The 26,704-nt window shown below is 45.3% G+C and overlaps 1 protein-coding gene across 1 annotated transcript; it reads left to right on the top strand.

Annotated features, from left to right (window-relative positions):
* Positions 1 to 1,889: 1,889 nt before the first annotated feature.
* On the top strand, positions 1,890 to 24,958 carry LOC311241463 (tetraspanin-8-like). The gene is made up of 9 exons (XM_084330299.1): positions 1,890 to 2,090; positions 4,640 to 4,705; positions 7,570 to 7,686; positions 9,708 to 9,782; positions 10,878 to 10,973; positions 12,475 to 12,567; positions 14,854 to 14,922; positions 23,908 to 23,991; positions 24,386 to 24,958. Exons 1-9 carry the CDS (start codon positions 2,031 to 2,033, stop codon positions 24,518 to 24,520), a joined length of 795 nt encoding a protein of 264 aa, XP_084186425.1. The 5' UTR covers positions 1,890 to 2,030; the 3' UTR covers positions 24,521 to 24,958.
* The last annotated feature ends 1,746 nt before the right edge of the window (positions 24,959 to 26,704 follow it).

Here is a 26,704-nt window from a genome sequence, read left to right as displayed (position 1 = left end):
TACTGTATCTCTTGCGCACAAGTTAACCAAAATGTGGGAACGAATTGTAGCACTATTTGTTCTCGGCTTCTCGCTATCGTCACTCTGGGGAAAGGAGAGAGAGCCAGGGAGATAGAGAGACAAAGAGAGAGAGAGACATAGGAGAGACAAAGAGAGAGAGAGAGAGAGAGAGAGAGAGAGAGAGAGAGAGAGAGAGAGAGAGAGAGAGAGAGAGAGAGAGAGAGAGAGAGAGAGAGAGAGAGAGAGAGAGAGAGAGAGAGAGAGAGAGAGAGCGAAAGAGAGCGAAAGAGAGGGGATGCATTGCACAAGATATGAACACAGGAGCTACAGCGATCATCTGGTAATCTGAATGTTCCGGGGTTCGATTCTGGCCTCTTCTGGCAGCGTGTTGAAGCGTCCTTGAGCAAGACACTTAACCCCTAACTGCTCCCGATGAGCACATTGTATGGTCTCCTCCACCTTCATGTGTGAATGTGTGAGTGAATGGGTGAATGTGAGCAGGGGTGCGTTGCTCATGGGACAGGGTTTTGATTGATTGATTGAAAAGTTTATTAACAGATTGCAGAATGGGTACAGTACAGTACAGCTCAATACATACAATTGTTAAGGGGATGCAGACCAGAGAAAGACTTTCGTCTTGTTTACATCAGGGTCCCCCATTTTCAATTCATCATAACATATATGACATACAGATAGACAGTACTGCTACATCTATACATTTATGACATATCAGATTTGCAAATACAGTACTGTTTGTGATACAAAAAGTGTCCAGAAAAAGAGTGTATATACATTTGACGTAGAAACTGTACATTGGAGGAGGTTGGGTGGGTGGGGTGGGGTTGGTGGGTGGGGGCTGTACATTGGAGGGGGGGGGGGGGGTTGGGGACACTGTACACTGTACATTGGAATACTGATAAAGCCATACTTGGTAATTTACTGTACAACTGGGTTAAGACATTTGTAGGGGCCAGTTTCGAATTGCAGTCTCCCGTAGGTGTTCTTTGAGAGTGTTTTTGAAAGTGGGTAGTGATTCACATTCCTTTACAGCTTTGGGTAGGGCGTGCAACCGGCTCTGTGAGCAGAAGCACGCGCGCCCGGGAGCGCGCGTGCACGTGGCGTCATTATAACACCATGCAACCAGCTTTGAAATCACCAACGCAACCCTGAATGTGAGGCAGAAGTTGTAAAGCGCTTTGGATAAAATAACTATATAAAGGCAGTCTATGTACCATTATAACAACACCCCAGAGCCCCAGGTATATAGCAACACTAATACTTCCCTATACCACTCAAATCCAACCCATTTCGAGTGCTCAATGTAGTAAAACGAGGCCTCGATATTACTTTTTTTCTTCTCTCTATGGGCACTCTCAGACACCTTTTGAGGTTCAAGATGGTACAAGGGCCACACACACACAGGCACGCATATATTTGATAGATTTGCATTTTATACATTATTCTCTCTCTCACACGTAGGGACACACATACAAACCTATTATAAGATTTGAATTTGATTCTCTCCTCCCACACACACGCACGCACACACATGAGATGGCACAAGTTGAAGGCCGGCTGCGGGCAACAGTACACGCACAGGAACACGCGCATCAGTTATACATTTGCATTGTATACATTATTCTCTCTCTCACACACACATGATGCAGCAGCCAGCAGGGACACACATACAAACCCATTATAAGAATTGCATGTGATTCTCTCCGCACTCTCTCCCACGCACACAAATATCACTCTCTTCCCGTCAACTCCGTTGCTTTAGAAAGGGTGGGCCCCTCTCTCTCTCTAAGCACCATAACATGAGGGTCGGTCCCCCCCCCCCCCGTCCCTCCCCCACCGTCCCTCCCCCACAGCCTCGCATATCAACAGAATGCAAGCGGGACAGGAGACCGTTCATAAGATTCACTCCGGTCTCTTAATATAAAACTTTGTGGAAGAAAGATAAACTATTGGAAGAAAACTGGACTGTCGTTAGCTGCATAATACTGTAGTCGGATTAAAAAGGGAACACAATGGGGAAAGTGAACGTCTGTTTGAAACGAGGATTCATAATCGTGACGTGTTTGATCGGGGTAAGTGGTCTTTCTTGAGACTTCTTGAAAACTTGGCTTCAAAAATCTAGTTGATACGAACTTGAAAATGTTGAAATTAACTTAGCAGCTATAGCCTGTGTGCCATGCAGGCTTTTATGAACTTCTCGAAGCAGGGAATCATATTACATCCAAACGAACTATGTGTGTGGCAGGAGACCCCCCAGGGATGCAGGAGGGTGGAAAACAATGTTGCCAAATATTATGACTAAAAACACCATGTCATCATAATAATGACAACATCGCGTCATCGTATATAATACGAATAACAAGAACGAACCAAACATGCGTCATGTATCACAAACAGTATATTTGCAAATCTGGTATGTCATTGTATAGATGTAGCAGTATGCTACTGTCTATCTGTATGTCGTGTGTGTCATGTTATGATGAATTGAAAATGGGGGACCCTGATGATGTAAACAAGACGAAAGTATTTCTCTGGTCTGCATCCCCTTAAAACAATTGTGTATTGAGCTGTACTGTACCCATTCTTCAATCTGTTAATAAAGTTTTCAATCAATCAATCAAAACCGTAAACAATTAATAGCCTATAACGTGGATTTAGCAATCACTTGTAGCTTTGTTTTTATTTGTCCTTGACAGGTAAAACACATGCGACCGAGATCTATTTTTCATGCGCGACCTGTTTTACAATAGACATATAAAAACAGACTTTGGACAAACATTAATAAACACACGTGTATATCAATTCAAACTAATTCAAACAACATCTAACAGGCCTGGCCATCACTATTTTTTTCCATGTAAAATACAATGGTGAGTGAAAATGTATCTCGGGTGATAAAACGGAGGTTTTTAAGGTGTAGTCTAATCTAAAATGTGAAGTGAGAGTCGATCAACACTGATCCAGTGCAACGAAATCAACGGGGGGCGAGACGACGTTAATCTATAGAGACTATTAGTCCAGGAAGATGTCTGATTATTTTTGCACCTGCTAGACAGCTAGAGTCAAGCTCGGGTCGGGAAAGTCGCTCAGGGAGGCTTGTTTGTGGGCGTCTGGTTTTCCAGTGTCAAATCGGTTGTTTCATTATAACTGAATAATTGAGTTGATGGACCGTTCAGTTATTCTGCAGGTAGCCTATAGGCTGCTTGTCTAAAAAAACGACAATGTGATATGTCTGAGGCAAGATAGGTCATTTGGCAATAAAGAACAAACTTTTTATTTATTTTTTATTTTATTCTTTAAAACTTTTTCCCATTGCAGATTTGGTCCTTTTATATCTCTACTTAACACTTTGATCGCCATGGGTTAAATTCATAATTTACCATCCCTCGCCATCTCTATTTGTCTATGGAGAAGTTCCCCTTCTTTGCAGGGCTATAACTTTTTAAATTCTATAGCTAAATTGCCATTATTATGGCCCATTCAATGTCCTATATGTATTGTTCAGGGTGTAGCAACGTTAAACTTTTTCATTCACATATTCATACTAAAATATGGTCTAAAGTATAAGTATGTTTTTATCGTTTTCTGCAGCTTTCTTCAGAACGTGATTTATAGCCCTAAATGCATTATATTGATGATCAAATACAGTTTGGTAGGAATCTGTGCGAGATAAAGAATTTCAACTGGATGTGCTTCTAGGAGTTACTACATATCATCTGATGATGACCGGATGGGCGGGGGATCGTTTATAATTCCGTGGGCAGCGTTAGATGATTCATCCAGAGTGGGTCATATGTTCATCATAGCAGTTTATATGGAACACGTTAGAATATAACGCTGAATCTTACCGTGGCTTCCTCGCGCCGCTGGCAGATGAGCGTGGAACAGAATTTTTTCTATTATGGGATGGAGAAATGCCCGATCCATTTCCAGGTTGTATAATAGTATATACGTCCAAATCATGTTGTTTTTTCGAGTTATTTGCACCGATCGATGTTCACTGTGTCAAGACGGAGTCTATCTAACGATAGCGAGTGCCCGGACCACATATGGATGAGCACTACCGGTTCAAAGGGTCATTTCCGGTTGGCGATCTGCCGATCAGCCACCAGATGGCGCTCTTGAACCGCTAGAGAGTTGAGTGGAGCTTTGCAGTGTGTCTCAGGGCTCGGGAGGGGAAATATGATTTCGGTCACAGATTTTTGAAATATTGACATCAAAGACGAGTTACGGCGTCTTCGGCAGAATGAGCATGGCTAGGAATGACGTCTTAACTCGTCCACGGCGATCATAGTGTTAATGAAATGACCGTGATTGATTTTGATCCTATTTACAAATAATCCCTTATCGCTTCTGAAATCAGTTTTTGCGAGTTCTCTATATGTAAATTATCCTCCAAAGACAGCAACCGGCATCTGTAGCGGACATCTATAACTCCCGAGCCTGGCTGAGAGGGTCTGTTTAGGTCACCCACTGACATTTTATTTAAGTTTTTCAATTTGAAAAGGTGACTGGGGAAATAAGAGTAGGATATGGGGCCAGCATAATATCTTCACTGCCCCATGTTAGTACACTGGTGCCGTGCGTGTGATGCAATGTGTTGTTGTTGTTGTTTTTATAGACCATCAGTGCCTTGCTGCTGGCTGTCACTCTGTTCGGTCATGGTTACTTCTACGAGGCAGAGGAGGTAACACACACACACACACACACACACACACACACACACACACACACACACACACACACACACACACACACACACACACACACACACACACACACACACACACACACACACACACACACACACACACACACAGTCTTTTCCCCCCCTCCTTTTTCCGATTTTTCTCCCATCCCACTGTTAGTCGTTATGCCAATTCCCAACCCCCTTCCTGGCTGTTGCGCACTCCCCCCTACTGTTGGTCCGGGAGGCCGGAGACTGTCACATGCTTTCCTCCGACGCATGTGCAGCCGGCAGCCAGCCTGGCAGCGCAGATTCTCACCGGGAGAGTGTAACGTGTGGAAGGTCACACTACCTCCCTCCAGATCCTACCCTCGCTGTACAGGCGCCCCGACCGAACTGTCCACAACGCCCAGGACCCACCCATCAGCTTTCCCACCCCTAACACTGCCAATTGTGTTAGTATGAACGACCAGCCAAGCTGATAGCAACGCCGAGAGCTGGATTCGAACCCAGCGTCTCCAGCGTTGATGGCGAGCGCCTTGCCCACTACACCACCTAGCCACCCCACACACACATGGTCAATCAATCAACCAATCAACCAACCAACCAATCCACCTATCTATCTATCTATCTATCTATCTATCTATCTATCTATCTATCTATCTATCTATCTATCTATCTATCTATCTATCTATCTATCTATCTATCTATCTATCTATCTATCTATCTATCTATCTATCTATATCTATCTATCTATCTATCTATCTATCTATCTATCCATCCATCCATCCATCCATCCATCCATCCATCCATCCATCCATCCATCCATCCATCCATCCATCCATCCATCCATCCATCCATCCATCCATCCATCCATCCATCCACCCACCCACCCACCCACCCACCCACCCACCCACCCACCCACCCACCCACCCATCCATCCATCCATCCATCCATCTATCTATCTATCTATCTATCTATCTATCTATCTATCGTTCTATCGTTCTTTACACAATTCAGTTCTAAATTACTTTATAGAACAGAGCAGTGCATCGCTCTTAACTTAACACTTTGAGTTTCTTTACAGTTCAGTTTGCAGTGGAAATGGTGTTCAGTTCTAAATGACAGTGCATAAGAGGTAGTAAGATACAATTAGCATAGAACTAACACATGAATTTGACAGGAAGTGCATAAAAATAGTGCAGCCAAAATACTGACAATTTGTGTCAAGATATCAAACCTCCCTGATATCTCATTTAATTTCCTGAGCAAAGAGATATTTAGCGAGTTGGCTTCCCTGATGTTTTTGGGCAGTTTGTTCCATAGTTTTGGAGCGTAGTTGATAAAGGCTGCATCACCGATCTTCTTTTGACTGTTTCTGGGAGCCTCTAATGGCCCAGCAGCTGATGGTCGCAGCGTTCCTGCTGGCATATCATTTATTAGAGTGTTGGCAATGTAGCTAGGTCCCTGTCCTTTTAGGGCTTTGTATGTAAGGAGAAGGACCTTGAAGTCAAATCTTTTTTGATACACTTTTTCTCCTCCTGTTTTTCTGTGTTTTTCTCCCATCCCAATTTAGTCGTTATGCCAATTCCCCCCTCCCCTTCCTGGTTGTTGCTCGCATGTGCCCCCCACTGGTCGGTCTAGGGAGCCCTGAAGTCTATCAGATGCTTCCTCCGAGACATAGGAGACAGCCAGCCCAGAAGCATCTTTTCACCTGCCAGCGCGGACTCTCATTGGTGAGGTGTAACGTGTGGGAGGTCACACTACCCTCACCATCTCCCTCCCTCGCTGTGCAGGCGCCCTGACCGACTTGTAGGAGTCGCTGTTTACAACGACCAGATTACCACCCACCGGCTTCCCTCCCGCTGACTCTGCCGATTGAGCAAGTATGACGGCCGGCCAAGCCGGAGGCAACGCTGACAGCCGGATTCGATACCAGTGTCTCTCGCGTTGGTGACAATCGCTTAGTCCGCTGCGCCACCCAGCCGAAACGTTACAGGAAGCCAGTGTAAAGTAGCTGAGATGAGCTGAAGCCTCTCTGTGGTTTTCTAAGGGAGACCTGTGAAAAGTGCATTACAGTAGTCTAACCGGCTAGATATGAATGCATGAATTCGCTTCTCAGCATTGTTTTGATTTATAAATGGTCGTACATTTGCTATGTTTCTGAGATAAAAGAACAATGTTTTGGTCACTTTGTTAATATGGGAATTGAAGTTCAGTTCTGAATCTATGATAACCCCAAGACTTGTGATGTCAGATTTGATCCAAGGGGTTAATCCTCCCAGGTTCTTAATGAACGTTTCTTTTTGAGTTTTTTTGTTTTGGGGCCGATAATTATAATTTCAGTTTTGTTCTCATTTAGTTTTTACTCATCCATTTGTTTACTGCCAATAAGCAGTTGGTAATGGAGTTAATAGCTGCTGTATCATTTGGTTCAGCAGATATGTACAATTGTGTATCATCTGCATAGCTGTGGAAACCTACATTATGTTCTCTGATATCACCCGGTGGTAACATGTAAAGGGAAAAGAGTAAAGGACCTAGGCAACTCCCTTGTGCAACCCCATAGCCGTTGTCATATATCTCAGACATATGGTCTCCTAGTTTAACACATAACTTCCTCCCTCTGATGTATGTTTTTAATCAGTTTAACACATTAGTGTTAACTAAAAACATTTGAACAGAAAATAAGCTAACCGTATTATGGTAGAGGCCAGAGGGAGAGAGAGAGAGAAGTTCATACTTCCTCGTTTCAATTTTACAACATATATATTACAAGTGTTACTGTAGAAAGAACAGCTCAGTTGCCTGAGGCACTTTTGCACAATGTTGAATTGAAGGTGTTTTGTTTTTTTCCTGTCCAGATCGATGAGCTGCTCCCTGGCATCACCATCCTGTACGCTCTGGGCATCATCACACTGCTCATGTCCATCATCGGCGTCTACGGAGCCTCCTCAGAGAAGAAATGGGTCCTTATAGTGGTGAGTTACCCAGAGAGAGAGAGAGAGAGAGAGAGAGAGAGAGAGAGAGAGAGAGAGAGAGAGAGAGAGAGAGAGAGAGAGAGAATTGAAGATATAATGTTGTAATGTTGTGCTGGAGCCACTTGATCTAGAACGGCAACTCCGGTCAGAGAGCGGACACAGAGATAGAGAACAGTCCTTTGTATTTTAATGTTGTTCAAAAGGATTGCGTGATTGAGTGAGCATGGTATCTCAAGAGTGAGTGATTGAGTGAGCATGGTATCTCAAGAGTGAGTGATTGAGTGAGTGGTATTCTGCAACAGATAAGCAGAACATATGATAATTAACAGAGGTACATACTTACTAATCATAATATGAACACACACAACTGAAAGATGCTATCTAGCATATTAGCATTAGCATTGGCTCAATTAGCCGCATGGACCAAACATAACACAAAGTAGTTATAGTCGTAGTCATACATATAAATCACCTAACAACCTAATGCAGGCAGTGTATAAGTAAGGGATAATGTATAGCTACGAGGTCATTGTCACAAAATAATTGACCGACACAGAGTTTAAAATACAGAGGCGCAGCGCCGAGGTGTTTTAAACGTCAGTGAAGGTCAATTATTTTGCGACAATGATCGAGTATAGCTATACATTATCCCGCTTATTACATGGCTAACTTACTAACAATATACCTAATTCATTTTACATCGACAAGACGAGATCAAATGCAGACGCAGTTCTGTTCTGGCTCCGCTGTCATCGTCACACCCACTCCGCTGTCAGTGCAGCCAGCAGATGTGTCTGATTGGCTGATGCAGTGTGTCAGTGGCCTTGATTGCGAACAGCTGCGCACAGCGGTCATTATTGTTCCACAGAGGTCCGTTATCGAGTAATATCGGACCTCTGACGAGCGCTATTGACTAATCACAAGCAAGCATTTCGGCGAATGTGAAAACGCCATGTAATAATGCATAATATATGACCTTTACCTATCATAAACCCACAGATATTACATTTGGAGGCACCCTCTTACTCTGACAGCAGTGGAAACACATGTGCCGGCAAGATGGCCCCTGCATTTAACCACACTAGGACCCCTGGGCTATCCAGAGATATGCCTGCCTGGAAGTAATAGGACCCCTGGGCTGTCCAAAGAATTGCCCGACTGGAAATATTACCTTAGCATAACAAATAGCATAACAAATAATGGGGAATTTACAACAGAGAGCGAGAGAGAGAGAGAGAGAGAGAGAGAGAGAGAGAGAGAGAGAGAGAGAGAGAGAGAGAGAGAGAGAGAGAGAGAGAGGGAGAGCATATAAACTGCTCCTGGTATTCATAATTTACACAGCTTAACATCATGTCAACACTTCCAACACAATATCATATAAAAACATGTTGATATGATGCTTAAAAAAGTGCTTACTGCCTTATTCTCTTTGTCTGCCTTCTGCTTTGTATCTTGTTCTGATCATATGGTTGACTTACACATACCAGCATAGACCTAGAAGGGGTGGGCCCTGTGTGTGTGTGTGTGTGTGTGTGTGTGTGTGTGTGTGTGTGTGTGTGTGTGTGTGTGTGTGTGTGTGTGTGTGTGTGTGTGTGTGTGTGTGTGTGTGTGTGTGTGTGTGTGTGTGTGTGTGTGTGTGTGTGTGTGTGTGTGTGTGTGTGTGTGTGTGTGTGTGTAGGTGTGTGTGTGTGTGTGTGTGTGTGTGTGTGTGTGTGTGTGTGTGCGTGCGTGCGTTCGTGCGTGCGTGCGTGCGTGCGAGCGAGCGAGTGAGTGAGTGTGTGCGTCGTGTGTGTTTGGTGTGTATGTATAGCTGTTTCATAAGCTCAATAAATGGAATAATATACATTATTGTAAACTATGAAAGTTTTTCTTCAGATATTGAGATCCTGCTGCTCTGTTCTGTTTTGTGTGTGTGTGTGTGTCTGTGTGTGTGTGTGTGTGTGTGTGTGTGTGTGTGTGTGTGTGTGTGTGTGTGTGTGTGTGTGTGCGTGCGTGCGTGCATGCGTGCGTGTGTGTTTTAGTTCACAGTTGGAATGGCGCTGACCAGTATAACCATGTTTGCGGAGCTTATGAAGGCCCTACCGGCACGGAATGAGGTACAGTATGACATTGCAGCAACGTAAAGGTGCAGTCTGTGTTTTTGGTGCAATGAATTTGCATCCCAGTGTGGGTGTAAACTGTAGATAGATTTACTAAATGTTCTAATATGTTCATAGTTGTACATGATACAACAAATGATTTGTAAAACATTCTTAAAAGATCTATAAATCATTTACAGATGCTATTGCGTGCCCTAATCTAAAGGGAATACTATTCATCATTAACAAATGTCTAATACAGTTAATTATTTGTTGACTTTTACAAATGTTGTAGACAGCTTTCAGATCCACCCTTCTTTGTGACATCAAACAGTGACAGAATTAGGACTATAGATAGATGCAATTGTATTAACATATAAAATACATATGCACACATAACATATAGTGTAACCTGGGGGACACTAGGACCCAGGAGTACCCTGGCCAGGTATAGCCAGAGTATGTAGAGGGAGTCTTAAAATGATTGCTAGCATGACAACACAATTATATATATATTTTTTTTTAATATAGGTGTGTATAAGTTGTTTTACCCTGTTGTCTGCCTTCTTAAAGGATCACTCTGTGAGAGTTTTCATTATTTGGAATGATGCCAGTTTGGATACACAACCACATACAATTATGTGGAATAAACATGTAATTATATCCCCAAAACAAAGGATATTTCAAATTCACCCCAACTGTTTATGTTTTAATTCTGGTTCAGACCTTCTAGCGATGCTAGATCATGAACGTCATTTAGGTGTAAGAGCTACACAAACATGTTATGGCCTCATAAAGTCAGAGCCCCATTCATTGTCTATGGAGCAGCCCCAGATTTGACATCCCAGTGACATCACAAATCAAATCTCTGTGATGATTTCTAGATTTAGGGGAGAGTGTTCACAAATACTGACTGAACTGTCCTGGGGTACAGGAAGAACATAAGTATGTTTAAGTATCATGTACTCCAATGCTGCAGATGTTAACCCTTTCACTACCACACTACAGAAGGTTAACCTTTCACTATCACACTACAGACGGTTAACCAGTGAAAGGGTTAACCCTTTGGTAGTGTGGTAGTGAAAGGGTTAAAGTGTATTGTTTTCCTCTCAGGCAGGAGAGGAGGTGAAACGAGAACACCAGGCCATGTTACCGCTCAGTGAAGCCAGTGACATGGACAAGGCTGGCCTCTACAACATGCAAATCAATGTAGGTTAACCCGTGTGTGTGTGTGTGTGTGTGTGTGTGTGTATGTGTGTATATGTGTGTGTTGGATTGGAGGCCAATATGACACAAATATTATTATGGTTTCCTCTCACTATCTGCTTTATCTTTTCTCTCTCCTCGAGCTCTCTCACTTTAATCCAGTTATTTCTCTCTCCCTCTCTTTCTCTCTCTCTCTCTCTCTCCCTCCCTCTCTTTCTCTCCCTCTCTGTCTTTCCCCCTATCTCTCTCTCTCTCCTTCTCTCTCCTTCTCTCTCTCTCTCGCTCTCTCTCCTTCTCTCTCTTTCTCTATCTCTCTCCATCCGTCTCGCTTTCATAATTCAATTAATTTCAATTAAATTTAAAATAGGCTTCAATGGCACGGCCGTCAAAATCAACAACAGGGTTCCGGACAGTGATAATCTTTGATCGTGTGCAAGTTAAGATTCCACATGGAGTGCATGGGATTCACATCATCCAAAGTCAAGGACACAGGACTCATTTGAGTGCCTCCTGCACCTTATGCTTAGTGACCATCAATTGCTCATTTAGTGGTCGGGGGGAACCTACTACCCCACCAGACAATAAGCAGAACAGCATCCTTTCAAAAGCTAAATGCTCTCAAGTCTGGCTTAGCTTCACTGAAACAGACAATGACAGCAGCAGATGATTGGTTGCATTTTTTATTAATACCATACTGTACCAAAAAGGGAGATGGAGTAGGAAGGCTGAGAGGGAGACACAAGCGAGAGAATGTTCTTTATTGAGACCGTAGGAATGCTGAGAGGGAGACAGAGTAGAGGAGACACAGGAGAGAAGGTTCTTTATTGAGACAGTAGGAAGGCTGAGAGGGAGACACAGGAGAGAATGTTCTTTATTGAGACCGTAGGAATGCTGAGAGGGAGACAGAGTAGAGGAGACACAGGAGAGAAGGTTCTTTATTGAGACAGTAGGAAGGCTGAGAGTGAGACAGAGTAGGAGAGACACAAGAGAGAAGGTTCTTCATTGAGATAATGAGAAGGCTGAGAGGGAGATACAGGAGAGAAGGTTATTTATAGAGACAGTAGGCATTCTGAGAGGGAGACAGAGTAGAGGAGACACAGGAGATAAGGTTATTTATTGAGACAGTAGGAAGGCTGAGAGGGAGACAGAGTAGGGGAGATACAGGAGAGAAGGTTATTTATAGAGACAGTAGGAATGCAGAGAGGGAGACAGAGTAGAGGAGACACAGGAGAGAAGGTTGTTTATTGAGACAGTAGGAAGGCTGAGAGGGAGAGAGAGTAGGAGAGACACAAGAGAGAAGGTTCTTCATTGAGACAGTGAGAAGGCTGAGAGGGAGACACAAGAGATAATGTTATTTATAGAGACAGTAGGAATGCTGAGAGGGAGACAGAGTAGAGGAGACACAGGAGAGAAGGTTCTGACGGGATTCAACCCATTATCTCTTCAGAAGTGGGCGTTCATCATGTAATTACTGTGGTCCTGTGCTCTCTGTGTGTGTCTTCAGTTAGAGTGTTGTGGACTTGAACTCGGCCACGAGGACTGGGGTTATGACATCCCCGCGTCCTGCCTCTGTCCAGTGGACCCCATCAACCCATGTGTAAGTAAAGTATCGACACTGCTAGAGGCCCTATGATGTCACAAAGATGTTTCTAGGTAAACAGACAGATTAACCCCTGGGGGACTGTGGGGCGAGGACACTCTATACGGGCTCCCCTCCCCCTTTCAACTGAGTTTGTGCCCGCAAGGGCCCCATATTCCAATTTAACGATAAAAGCTGTAAAAATGCTAAAAAACAAATCTTAAAAAAAATAAAGATACTGCTGTAATGGGCGCCACGGTGGCACCACGTAGCTGCGCTCGCAGTGTAATTGCTGCGTCCGGGGTTCGAATCCGGCCCGGGGGCCTATGCTGCATGTCCTCCCCATCTTCTCCCAACTTTCCTCTCTGCCTGTCCTATCTACGATAAAAGCTGTAAAAATGCAACAACAAAAAAAGCGAATCTAAAAAATAAATAAATAAAATACTGCTGTAAAATGACGTAAAATGCTGCTGTAAAGCAGGGTCTGAATTATGTAAAATGCTGCTGTAAAGCATGGTCTGAATTACATAAAATGCTGCTGTAAAGCAATTATGCAGCTTTTTTCTGACAATGGCAATAGAAACGATAGAGGAAAAGAAAATGTTTCTATCGTCCCATGATATATATCATCATCATATATCGCACAGCCTTAGTCAAGTTTCAAGTTTTCAAGTTTCAAGTTTCTTTAATAGTTGTCATACAGAAGTACAGAATACTTTTGTACAAAATGCTTCTTACTGTTGCGCTCCAGAGACTGTGCATGACAAGATAAGTATGAAATAAAAACATAGTAAAAATTAGAAGTAAAAAATAGTAAAAAAGAGGTCACAGTGTTCAGTTTAGACATATGTACAATGTTCGTAGACGTAGTTACCATACAATATACAATACTGTGCAGTGTACTAATATACAATACTATATAGTGCAAGGCATAAATGGACGAGGTGCAGTTTAGGTACAATTCACAGTAGGTGTACGAGTTGTAGTGCAAATCCTTTATCAATAAATATAAAGTGTAAGTGTGTTTGTGTGATCTAAAGTGTGGAGAGTGGGTGCTGCAGTGTGTTGTTTGTTTGAGTGAGTGTGTGCGTGTGGGTGTGTGTGCTGTGTGCATTTGATGGTTGTTGCATAGTGATTATTTTCGTTTAGCGATTATTGTTCGTTTAGCAGCCTGATGGCCTGGGGATAGAAGCTCCTTCTGAGTCTTTCTGTGCTCGCCTTAAGACTCCGGTATCGCTTGCCTGACGGCAGCAGTTCAAAGAGGCAGTTGTTCGGGTGGCTCGAGTCTTTAATAATTCTCTTAGCCTTCCCCTTGCACCGCTTGTTGTAAATGTTCTGGAGGGTGGGAAGCCCCCCTTCAATTGTGCGTTCGGCTGAACGTGTCACTCTTTGTAGTCTGCTACGGTCTTGTGCAGTGCTATTCCCAAACCAGGAGGTGATGTTGCCGGTCAGGATGCTCTCTATTGTACATGAGTAGAAGTCTTTGTGTTTCCTGTAGCTGAACTGAAATGATAAAGATGCTAGTGTGGATCCTCCCAAACTGAATAAATAATGCATCTAGGGACATGAGCCCACCCCCACAGAATCCTTAATACGGTCATGTGGTCGATGCCAACAAGTTCGTATTGTAATTAGGGCTGACCCCTATCAGTCGATTAGTCGACTAATCGGTCGAAAGGAGCCGTAGTCGACTAACCAACCTCTTAGTGGAATAGTTAAAAAAATATATATATATTTTATTTTATTTTATTTTTTTATCATTCTTTCCAAAAGAAAAGAGGCCTAGAAGCGTGGCTAACGCTAATGGCACACATACCAGAGGCTAACTGCCTACGAAAACAGGCACAGAAAGAGGATTTCACCCATCTAATGAACACACTAGACTAGACAAATATCAAGATCAGTGGACCAATTGCATGCTTTTGCAGAGGACAAGAAGCCTTCAGTCGACTCCTTCAGACATTAAGCACCCCCCACAGCCCAAATGGAAGGATACAATTTATTTTTTTAAATAATAAAAAAAAAAAAATGTAATATTATATATATATTTTCTTTTTGTCGACCAATAGTCGACTAACGGCAAATTTTGGCCAATCATGGTCGACCATCCAAATCCTTAGTCGGGGAAAGCCCTAATTGTAATTATCTTTGTACAATCGCCAAATTATGAGAATCATTTCTTCATTTCAGTTGTAGTGATTGTAAAACAATTGATAAATGTCATATCTATGCCCTGTCTTTTAATTAGCCACCGCAAAAGTGAACAATAGCTAAATCTCTTGGTTTTGACACGTTTGTTTGCAGGAGGAAGCCCCCCAGAACAGCAGTCTGGCAGAGGGCGTTCATGCTGAACCCATTATGATATATAAAGAGGTAAAAAAACACATGATTCAATGAGTTGTTTGCAGAATATGTCTTTTGTTTGGTGAACCCAGTGTCACTCACCCATACATACAATACACACACTACTGATTGTAGAACTGGTTTGTTTGAGACACATTTCACAGTGTTAAAATAGTTCATAAATCAATGTTTATACAGTGTGTTCTGATACATGCACCCTTTGTAGGGTTTGAAAAAACTATGACTATTGAAATTGTCAGGCACCGCAGCAACTTTAAGTCACACTAGCCTGGGCTGGTTTAATTCAAGCCAGCAACTTTAAGTTAAACTAGCCTGGGCTCCACCCATAAACGCTTTGAGTGACAGTCACCCACACAGCGTGATACATACGAGAGAGCAAGAGAGAGAGAGAGGAGAGATGCGTCCCTGACACACACGCAGTCAAGTTTGTGTGTAAATGCTCCAACGAGGGAGAGAGAGAGAGGAGAGATGCGTCCCCGACACACACACAGTCAAGTTTGTGTGTAAATGCTCCGACGAGGGAGAGAGACGGCACACACACACTTTTACACACACTCCTGCACACGGTCCCACCGGTCCCTCTCTCTCTCTTCTCTATCTCTCTCTCCCTCTCTATCTCTCTCTCTCTCCCTCTCTATCTCTCTCTCTCTCCCTCTCTATCTCTCTCTCTCCCTCTCTCTTGCTCGCTCGTTCTCTGCCTCTCTGTCAAAACCCGTTTGAGGAAGTGTCGGGTTACACTTTGCGCTACAACCATAGAGGGGGCGTTACTGCAGATCAGTACCTTATTCATGTCAGCAATACCGTCAAATCAGAACAGCTTAGTTGAGTGAGGGAAGATCTTGTGAACTCGAGACTAGACTGATGAGTCAATATGATAATTAACGACACAGACCACATTGATATAATCCCCTATTGCTAGGAAACAATGCTAAACACTGGAAAAGGCTATTTATAATGCATGGGACCTTTAAGTCAAACTAGCCTGGGCTGGTTTAAGTCAAGCCAGCTACTTTAAGTCACACTAGCCTGGGCTGGTTTAACTACTATAATGCTGTTTATACCATATATATATTTATTCTCACTGCATATATATCTATCCTGTCTGTACTTATCTGCACATAGTCCCTTATATATAGTCCCTATATCTGATTTGATAGTTTATTTGATAGGGACAACACATGTCAATGAACATCAAGTACAAAATACAAAATGTAAACATGCAGGGTTGTAGCAAGAGCTAATTTACACCCGTAGTCCCTAAACAGGAGACAGCAAAAACTCTTTCAATAAATAAATAGCCTGCTTAACTCTTTCAGTGCCACGCCTGGTTTTCCGTTTTACCGCTTGAATGCCACCATCGGCGCCAATGTTAACGTTAATATCGCCTAATCTATGTTTTAAATTATGGCTATGTGTCTAATCTGCCCATCGCATTATCAAAGACTATTTTCCAGTCAGTGCTGTGAAGACAGATTGTTTTTTTATCGCGTCGTTTCCATTTCAGAGCAGTTAGAAAAGCCCCCGTTTTGATATAAAAAACAGCTCATTCTGGAGCATTCTATGAAAATCGTCTTTTAGTGGAATATTCCACAACGTTGATATTCGTCGGCCTTTTTATGAATCGTTTTCAAATAAACGCTAGATGATCAATATTATACGTGCACGCACGCACATTACGGCCGCGCACTGATAATCGCCCCGTTGATTTCCTCTCGGACTTTTACAGTGAAACCGAAAGAAGACATTTCACAAAACAGCTTATAACTTCATCAAACTTACTCCGATTATCCTACCACTGATAACACAGAGTCCTTACCTGACATCAGATGGTATCCAACTGGTATATTCCAATTCCTGATCACCATTAGAAAAAATCGATAAGTGTATGGATCCAACGCGACACAGTAGATCTCTATGATCCGCGGGGATCTGAGGCTCCAGAATGAACTGTGGTAACCCCGGCTGGATCAGTGAACTGGAAAATGTGGAGTACCGGATTTTTTTCCCCATTCATTTTCATTGAGTCCATTCCAAAATCACTTATGTCATCTGGGAGACGACAGGGGGCGCTTTTTTACACAGTGATCGTCGGCGCCCCTCGGCTATACTCGGGTAGGCTCGGGTGATGCAATAATTTTTCAGATCGCAAAAAAAAAAAAAAATCCGAGAAATCTCGTGAGTGGCTAGCAACCACCTATAAAAAAACACGAGAAATCTCGTGAGTGGCACTGAAAGAGTTAATACATTGAGTGCCACGCCCCTTCCGGGAAGTGACCACTTCCGTGCCGCCCATTAACCCCATGTAAACGTAGTTGTAGTTTGTAGAACTAAACCTATATTTTATAGTATCGCTATGGGTCTAATAACGCCCTCGAGTCTCATTGAGCTACTTCTGGTCAACGTGCAAGAAACAGATTCTTTTTTCATCCGTACATTTCTGTTTTGATACCGTTTTGAATATGAACATAGTCCGGCCGCTCCTGAGCAATTCCAGGGAAAAGACACGAAAACAGCGTTTCTGTGTAATTCAATAAACACATTGTCATTTTTCGCCTGATTATCGGATCTTCCTGAAATCAACGCTAGATCATCACTATTATCCTTTGTGGTGCACGCATGCAATGTGGTTTAGACCGGCGTGCCCCCCCCCCCCCCCTCCTGCATCCCAACGGCAGAACAGCCAGACACATAAACACATATAGCTTAAATCGCAGTAGAAATAAATATCAGATCAACGCAAGCTTTCATATATAGTGTCCTTACCTGGTCTCTGAAGCAATGAAAAAAAAAGAATCCAATAATCTCATCGCCATTCCAGTTATCGACAGCGATCGTCCCTCCGACGTTGTTGGACATTGCTCTTCAACGGGCGGGCGGGGTCAGTTGTCCAAGCCATCCCTATAAGCGTGTGTTTTGCCGGAGTGTTTAGGACCCTCCCCCACGCCGCAGCTCGGTATAGAAAATAAACGAACCCATTTCTAACCGGGTGCATTACTGGCCGAAGGCGTTAGAGGGCGGTATAATACCGTCTGCCAGCTTAGACACACTCAGAACAGTATGCACAAGGTGCCCCGCTGAATTATCGGATGACAATGATCGGATGACAGAACCGTAGATCTACGTGAACGGCACTGAAAGTGTTAAGGTAAAAGCATTGTGACAATCAATGATAAAAACAACAATAAAAACAAGAAACAAGTTACATAAACTAAATCAGATAAAAAATTATCACAGTTCTGGTTTGCCTTGAGATGCAGTTTAAGATGGGTCTTGAACATGGAGTATGTGGGGCACTCTCTAATCGCAACTGGTAGGCTATTCCAGTAGTTACCACCTTTAACAGAGACCACAGTTTTTGCAAAGGTAGTATACCGAAAAGGCACCTCAGTGTCTCCTTTTTGTTGGATGAACTCATTCAATGGGGGAGGGGCAAGTCCATGCAGAACCTTGTACATGAAGCAAGTATATTTGAAAACTTGGAAATTCTCAAAACTTAGCATGTTATGTTTTTCTAAAATATTACAGTGATGAAATGAATTTGGTTTCCTATCAAATACTTTTATGGCTTTTTTGTATAGTAATTCTATTGGTGTAAGAGTAGTGACATATGAAAGAGACCAGTTGATAAAACAGTACTCAATGTGTGATAGAATCATTGAATGCAGAAACATCCTTGCAGTATTAACGGAGGGTTATGTATATAACCCAGTTCTATGAGTTATGGTGCGCTCAGCACCTGTCTGCACTGTACTTCACTTCGTGCACGAGCACTGAATAAAAATGTCCACCATGTACCTTTACATCCCAACATCCGTCTGACCACACCCCCTTCCGCTTACCTTCATAAGCAGGTGTGTGGTCACCTACTCGCCTCCTTCCCAAACTTTCACCACAAGGCGAGATCAAGGGCCGCAGCGGCGTCCAGGTGCTGAGCGCACCATAACTCATAGAACTGGGTTATATACATAACCCTCCGTTCTATGTCGTTATGGCTTGCTCAGCACCTGTCTGCAACGGGCTGAGCGGGAGCCATAGCCCGACAAATGTACCCCACTGAGGCCCCCCACAACCATCAGACCGGGGAGGACCGAGCCCCCCCGACCCTCCCTAATGGATGATACCCCCCCTATTGGAGGTTCACTGGAGGGTGACGGATCCGACCGTGCGAAGAGGCACTCAAGCAACCCAACGCACAGGGTGAGCAGACCGTGGCTTGACCCCACGACTACACACACGCACAACCCGCATGCCACCCGGGAACGAACGAAGAAACAACCTCGTTACTGCCCCCAAAATCACGTGGGTCAAGAGCAAACCCAACCCCGTGGCAAGGCCGTAGCAGCGGAGCGCGAAGGAAGACCCAGACCCACTGAAGGGACTGGATCCCCTGGAAAAGGGGGCCCGGAGAGGTCAATGATGCCAGGCATCAAGACCCCACCAGGTGGTCACCTAGTGACACCGCCCCCCACATCGCCAGCGTATTCGGATAAGGCCCCTCCAAGAGCAGGCCCTTTCACCCCAATAGCACACCGCCTGGCATACTGACCCTGCAACACAGGCAGTCAGCATGGCCGTAAACACTCAAAAGGTTAACCAACGGAAGCAGGCAGCGTACCGGGGAAACCAGGCAACAGGCTGTAACCTGAGCCTGGAGCACTGCGGACGAGACAGGCGCCAAAGGAGTCAGCTGAAATAGCCCTCCCGGCGGAAGGGGCGGATGCTGGCATTATTGATCACCATGACGAAGCCTCCATCAAAAAAAACCCACCCAGAGGGGTCAAGGCAGAGAAGGCTGACATGATTGGCAGACGTCATGAACGTGCAGGGGCACACTCAACCGGACAACCCAGGAGTTGACACTGCTCCAACACACCAGGGAATCAACCACCCTGTCGTTACCATATGCGGTGGTTGTTCCTATAACCCCTCAAGAAAAAAGGGGTTATCCCAGGTCTACGGTATCAACGAAACTTTACTTCGGACCGGGCCCGGCGGCTCGGGAAGCACACAGGGTTACCAGAGGAGGTCCAGAAGACCACCCCAACAGCCCCCTCTCCGCCATGCGTGAGAGAGGTGCGGAGAAGAGAACCAGCCCCTTATGATAGTGCCAGGTACAAAAAAGTACCCAACAAGGGTCTCTATAATGCCTAACATTGTGACGCCCCGGGCCGACCCGGCCTTTTTCCCCCTGGAAAAAGCCCAAGTCCCTCAGGGTACCAGAACAGCAGATCTGCATCCCCGGCGGACAAACGGGTTAACTGACCTGGACCAGCGTGACCAGAACCAGTCCCGTGCCCTAACCACGCCGGCATGCCTACTCCAGGAGAAGGGGCAGATATGTGTGTTGATCTAAAACATGAAAAGAGGGCGCCACCTAGACGGGCCGGTGTGAACCGCGCTCGGTGGCCCACCCCAAGGGCGTGAGACCCCTCTACCTATGTTCAGATCCATTCCGTTATCATCCCCCAGATATGAACGAGAATCCGTCGAGAACTAGTAACAGGTTCTCGGAAGAGGACAAAACCTCCATCCCAGTTGCTTTATAAAAACGCCATTTTAACCACAAGCAACCAAGGCGTACTAGCTACCAGCATGATTCTTAACAGAACACCCGAGCTAGCACTATGCATGCGTCGGGACACAACCACATCAACGAATAGGCTATTTAGACCTTTCATTGAATCCCCAAGGCGCCTGGGGGAAACGACAAGAAGGGTGTGGTGCTTCCTATACTCCACACTCTTTTATTTAAAAAGAAGGAAGCACCAACAGACATGAATCCCATTTGACACAGCTGAGGGTAAAAACTGTCTACATTTTTACATCCAGTCACCCCTATCACAGAGGATTTTAGACTGAAAATTCCCCAGAGAGCCTTCCCACGTGAGTCGTAGAATGAAAAAGCCATGGTAACTTCGAGTCATGTGACCAACCGACTCACGTTACACATAAAATCGAGCGTAGTGAACCTGTAAGTCCTACGCTCTATCCCGACACTTTGACAACAACAGATCGTACGTACAGATCTAACTCACGGAAGCCATCGTCAATAGCAACGTGCGTAGTGACGTATGCTATGATGGGGGGAAACCCAACACTCAATGCCTGTTAATAGGAGCAGAGTCAGGGCAACCCCCCCCCCCCCCCTCCCTGCCAAGTCGCCTAACGGCTTGGCCCCGACTGGCCTAACAGGAGATGAGTAAACCCCCCTGACCAATCAGAAGAGGGAAGGAGGGGTTTATTCGGTACCCCCTCACAAGCCCTTCCCCCTGCACACAATAACAACTTTAGCATATGATACCTTTGGTAGAATGCTAATGAAATAGCGCAAGCTAATACAATGCACGCTACCCACAGATAACTGTGAACAGGGTTTACAACAAAACCAAGTCGCGTGTGTGTGTGAATCCTACACCCGCATCCTATGTTGTACATAGAAAAACACTGATAGAGAGAGCGAAACGGCTGGGCCGTGGTACGTGTTCATACGAGCATTACTGCAACTAACAGTGTTGTAGCTCAACATTACTTGTGTAAGCAACAGACCATACAACTAGCCTCTACCTGCATGTGGAGTCTCAGGCCGAGGTAGAAAACCTTTCTATAACCGAGTGTAGGCTGCAGACCTTGCTTAAGCTCATAACGCGAACGTAACCCTCCTATCAATGCATACAAGTGAAGATTCACACTTTGCAACCTCATCATATGTTTTGGTGAAGAAACACACAGTTTGTTAACAAAAAATACAGTCCCCCTTTAGAGGGGACTTTTTATTTTCGAACAAAATTATATGAGAGGGCCAGGGGGGGGTAAACAGAGGGGACCACAGGGGAAAAAAGTCACTGGGCCTAGCGGCGCCTGCCGCCTCGAGCCGCTCGGGATTTGCCACCCCGGGAAGCCCCGGAGGGACGGTAGACAATCGGCGGCTGGTCACGGCGATCCCTACCGTCTCCTCCAGGCGCAGATGGGCCGGCTGCAGCGGCGGCACCCTCTCTCCTCCTGGCCTTCTTCGAAGGGCCAGCAGTGGCGGTGGTAGCAGCAGCAGCCACGGCGGAGGAAGCTCGACGACCGTCTGACTCCACCGGCGATGTCGGGAGGGGGAAAATGAGGTTGGAGCACGGAGCGCTCCTCTTGCATTTCTCTGCACGTCGAGGTCATCAACTGCAGGGCCTTCCCGAACAGTCCAGCATCGGAGAGGAGTGCCGTCAGAAGAGGAATCCTCTTCTTCTCCGGTACGCGGGCCTGCTCCAGCCAAATGTGGCGCTGGGTTAGAGTTGCCAGGGCTCGCACTTTCCCAGCGGCTATGGCCTGCGGCTGCGTCAGATGCAGGATAGCTCCTGCCGACTGGGTGAGCTGGTCATGTTGTACATCACTCAGCTCCATGCCGCCCGTCAATATCCCGGACATGAATCTTGCCAGCTGCGCGATGTTAGACGCGGCAGCCAGAGATTGTGTTCCGGAGATAAATGACTGGTCGCTCCAGTAAGCCAACCGCCTCGCCGATTTCCCTTGAGGAACCGGCTTGCGTAACGGCTCCCACACCACCTCCGGACAGAGGAGCGCGGCCATCGGCCTATCAAGCCGTGGCACGCCCTCTCTCATACCTTCGACCAAACCCGCCACCCGCGTAACTTGTACGTAGGCGGGGGTGAGGCCAATGATGTGGGACACCACCTGGCCCCGACGAACATAGGCCCCCATTGAGGGGAAAAATGGGTAGACAACATCCACCCCTCTCACCGGGCGACGCTGCCAGAGATGACCTATTAGATCATCAGGGACAGGAACAGGCAGTGGCTGCGGCAGCGGCACGCCGTTTGCAACGGCCGCCACCGCCATAAGCTCGGGAAACAAAGCCCGCAGTTCCCCCTGCAGACTTTCCTCCACCGAGCCCGCATCCCTCACATACAGCAGGCTTCGACTGGTCAAGGAGCCACACTCCGATGTGGCTGATAGTAGGGCCTCCTGCCGACGAGTCAGAGGGTCTTCCCCAACATCTTCAAACAAGGCTCCCCAAGGAGACATTTCACCCCCCTCCAGTGTTACCTGGACGGGCAGGATACATGTCTCCACCGGGCCTTCAAATAAGAACCCGTCCGCCTCTACCATGTAATCCTCTGTTTCCATCGGGCAGGTAGAGACCGACGCATCCTCACTGGGCTCCAGCAACTCACCAAACCCAGGCCGTTCGCGTCTGCAAGCCACCATCTTGCGACGGGAGCGAGCAGACGCAAAAAGTTTGCATCTCAAATCCTCTGGAACCAAAGGAACCGGCCGCTCAACAGCGGACGATTCCCCGGAAGCAGAGGAACCAGAGCCAGGACCAGGCCATCGGTGCACCAGCTCCTTGGAGAGGCAAACTACCCATCGGACGCCTACCGGGCGTGGCTGTCAACCACGAGAGAGGCAACAGCCCTGCACCAGAACGCACGACGGAGGCGGAAATGGAGAACCGCTGGTGGAGAGTGGCTCTGCGACTCTCCGAAGTAGACATTATGACTTAGATTTTTCTATCGAATATTTATGAGAGAAGAAAAAAATAAGCACAATGTAAACACGTCTCAACTTTCTTCAGCTAACAACCTCGTCAAGTGGGGATCTACCGAAGGCACTTCCTTGTGGTGAAAGTAAAGAAGGAGGCGAGTAGGTGACCACACACCTGCTTATGAAGGTAAGCGGAAGGGGGTGTGGTCAGACGGATGTTGGGATGTAAAGGTACATGGTGGAATTTTTTATTCAGTGCTCATGCACGAAGTGAAGTACAGTGCAGACAGGTGCTGAGCAAGCCATAACGACATAGAACTGGCAGGCATGGCCTGATCTGCCTGAAGTTTTCGATGTTAAACTTGATTTGATCTATCTATCTTGAGAAAAAATACCAGTCAATTTAGAGACATGTTATACTCTGAAATATATAGAATATATATGTATACATTATACAGTATATACACATTATGCATTGATTGACTGAATGTGTTAATCTTCCTTTTCCAGCCCTGCCTTCCAATACTGATCTCCCATGTGTATATGGCCATTAATGTCATATTAGCCATGCTAGTGGGACTCACGCTAATCTGGGTATGTCATCTATCTATCTATCTATCTATCTATCTATCTATCTATCTATCTATCTATCTATCTATCTATCTATCTATCTATCTATCTATCTATCTATCTATCTATCTATCTATCTATCTATCTATCTGTCTGTCTGTCTGTCTGTCTGTCTGTCTGTCTGTCTGTCTGTCTGTCTGTCTGTGTCTGTCTGTCTGTCTGTCTGTCTGTCTGTCTGTCTGTCTGTCTGTCTGTCTGTCTGTCTGTCTGTCTATCTATCTATCTATCTATCTATCTATCTATCTGTCTATCTGTCTGTCTGTCTGTCTGTCTGTCTGTCTGTCTGTCTGTCTGTCTGTCTGTCTGTCTGTCTGTCTGTCCGTCTGCCCATCAAGTTAAAGTCTCTCTCTCTCTCTAGATGCTGTCCGCAGGGCTGTGTGTGGCCATGCTCTGCCAGTTGAGGACGAAGGTAGATCTTCCTCCTGTGGTATACAGCCCAGAGGCCAAAGCAGGGAACTACACCACACTCACAGACACAACAGAAAACATCTGAGACAATTGCACCATTGAGATCCATAGAAGATGTGTGTATGCGTGTATGCTTGTGTGCATGTGTGTGTGTGTGTGTGTGTGTGTGTGTGTGTGTGTGTGCGTGCGTGCTAATGTGTTGTGATTGTATGGGTAGGGACATGAATTATGACATGAATTATAACAAGGGTTTTTCCCCCTGGCTTTTAAACAGTAATAACATCAATCAGCAGAGTGGGTTTTATGCAGTTGTGAGATGTTTAAGAGGCTATATTTCAAAGTAAACTATACCTCACATATATATATAAAAAGTTATTGTGTTTAATAAAATCAATCCATATCTCACCTCATCAGTCTCTCTCACATACTTACATGCAATTATTCTATCCACAATGTCCTGCTGTCCACCAATATATCTGGTGCCTATAAAACCCATACGAACGTTCCCCCATGGTCCCCCCATTGTAATGCTCACTGTATGTCACACGCTATAAACCTTCCAGAATAATCACCTTCCACGAGAACAATCAGCAATCTACTCCCGAGACGTCTCGTACATCGACCTGGAACCCTTAATAACAAACTTAGAAAACACCTTTACCCCCCACCCCGTTTCAAAAACTAAGTGTGGATGACAATTTTTCTTTCTCACAGTATGATGATATATGGAAGGAAGCCCTGGTGATCTGAAACAGAGAACAATTACTGAACGTCACATTATGTAACGCAGTGGCGACGATAATGTGACCAGGGTGACTGTAATGTGACCAGGGTGACTGTAATGTGACCAGGGTGACGTAATGTGACCAGGGTGACTGTAATGTGACCAGGGTGACTGTAATGTGACCAGGGTGACTGTAATGTGACCAGGGTGACTGTAATGTGACCAGGGTGACTGTAATGTGACCAGGGTGACTGTAATGTGACCAGGGTGACTGTAATGTGACCAGGGTGACTGTAATGTGACCAGGGTGACTGTAATGTGACCAGGGTGACTGTAATGTGACCAGGGTGACTGTAATATGACCAGGGTGACTGTAATGTGACCAGGGTGACTGTAATGTGACCAGGGTGACTGTAATGTGATCAGGGTGACTGTAATGTAACCAGGGTGACTAATGTGACCAGGGTGACTGTAATGTGACCAGGGTGACTGTAATGTGACCAGGGTGACTGTAATGTGACCAGGGTGACTGTAATGTGACCAGGGTGATGGTAATGTAACCAGGGTGACTAATGTGACCAGGGTGACTGTAATGTGACCAGGGTGACTGTAATGTGACCAGGGTGACTGTAATGTGACCAGGGTGACTGTAATGTGACCAGGGTGACTGTAATGTGACCAGGGTGACTGTAATGTGACCAGGGTGACTGTAATGTGACCAGGGTGACTGTAATGTGACCAGGGTGACTGTAGTGTGACCAGGGTGACTGTAATGTGACCAGGGTGACTGTAATGTGACCAGGGTGACTGTAATGTGACCAGGGTGACTGTAATGTGACCAGGGTGACTAATATGACCAGGGTGACTAATGTGACCAGGGTGACTGTAATGTGACCAGGGTGATGGTAATGTGACCAGGGTGACTGTAATGTGACCAGGGTGACTGTAATGTGACCAGGGTGACTGTAATGTGACCAGGGTGACTGTAATGTGACCAGGGTGATGGTAATGTGACCAGGGTGATTGTTGTTGATCCTCCAATTACAACTGTTGCTTCCCTCCCACAAGTGATCAAGAAAAGAGGGCAGGGTTTGAGATAGGTCCATTCCAAAACTTCCCACGGAGCAGATGTGGTCTCTGGCCCAGTCCAGCCCAGCCTGGGTGCTTCCAGAACAGGGCTGTATTTGGGCCATGATGACATAGTCATGTCTCTGTACTAATCAATGACAGGAAAAAAGGTACATAATGTATGTTATGTTATAGCCATAAGTAATATATTTACCTATTGTATTACAAATAAGTACATACTGTATATTACATTCAATTTTCTTTTATTATATATGTTTTATGAAAACCTTTCATTTCCCTTCCTGGGGATCGAACCCTAACCTTAACCCTAACTTTATGTCCTTAACCATAACCATTAAGCTAATGTTAAAACTACTGTAACCTCAACTCTAACTATAATCATAGTTAGATATAGCCCCTTACGTGACTGCGATCTGCAAGCCAGGGGCTTTTGGTATCCGCAGTCACTCTCAGTTA

The sequence above is a fragment of the Notolepis coatsorum genome (genome assembly GCF_963971535.1).
Source record: "Notolepis coatsorum genome assembly, chromosome: 15".
NCBI classification, from domain to species: Eukaryota; Metazoa; Chordata; class Actinopteri; order Aulopiformes; family Paralepididae; genus Notolepis; species Notolepis coatsorum.
Note: the sequence above shows the minus strand (reverse complement) of the source record. Positions and strands in the feature narration are given on the sequence as shown.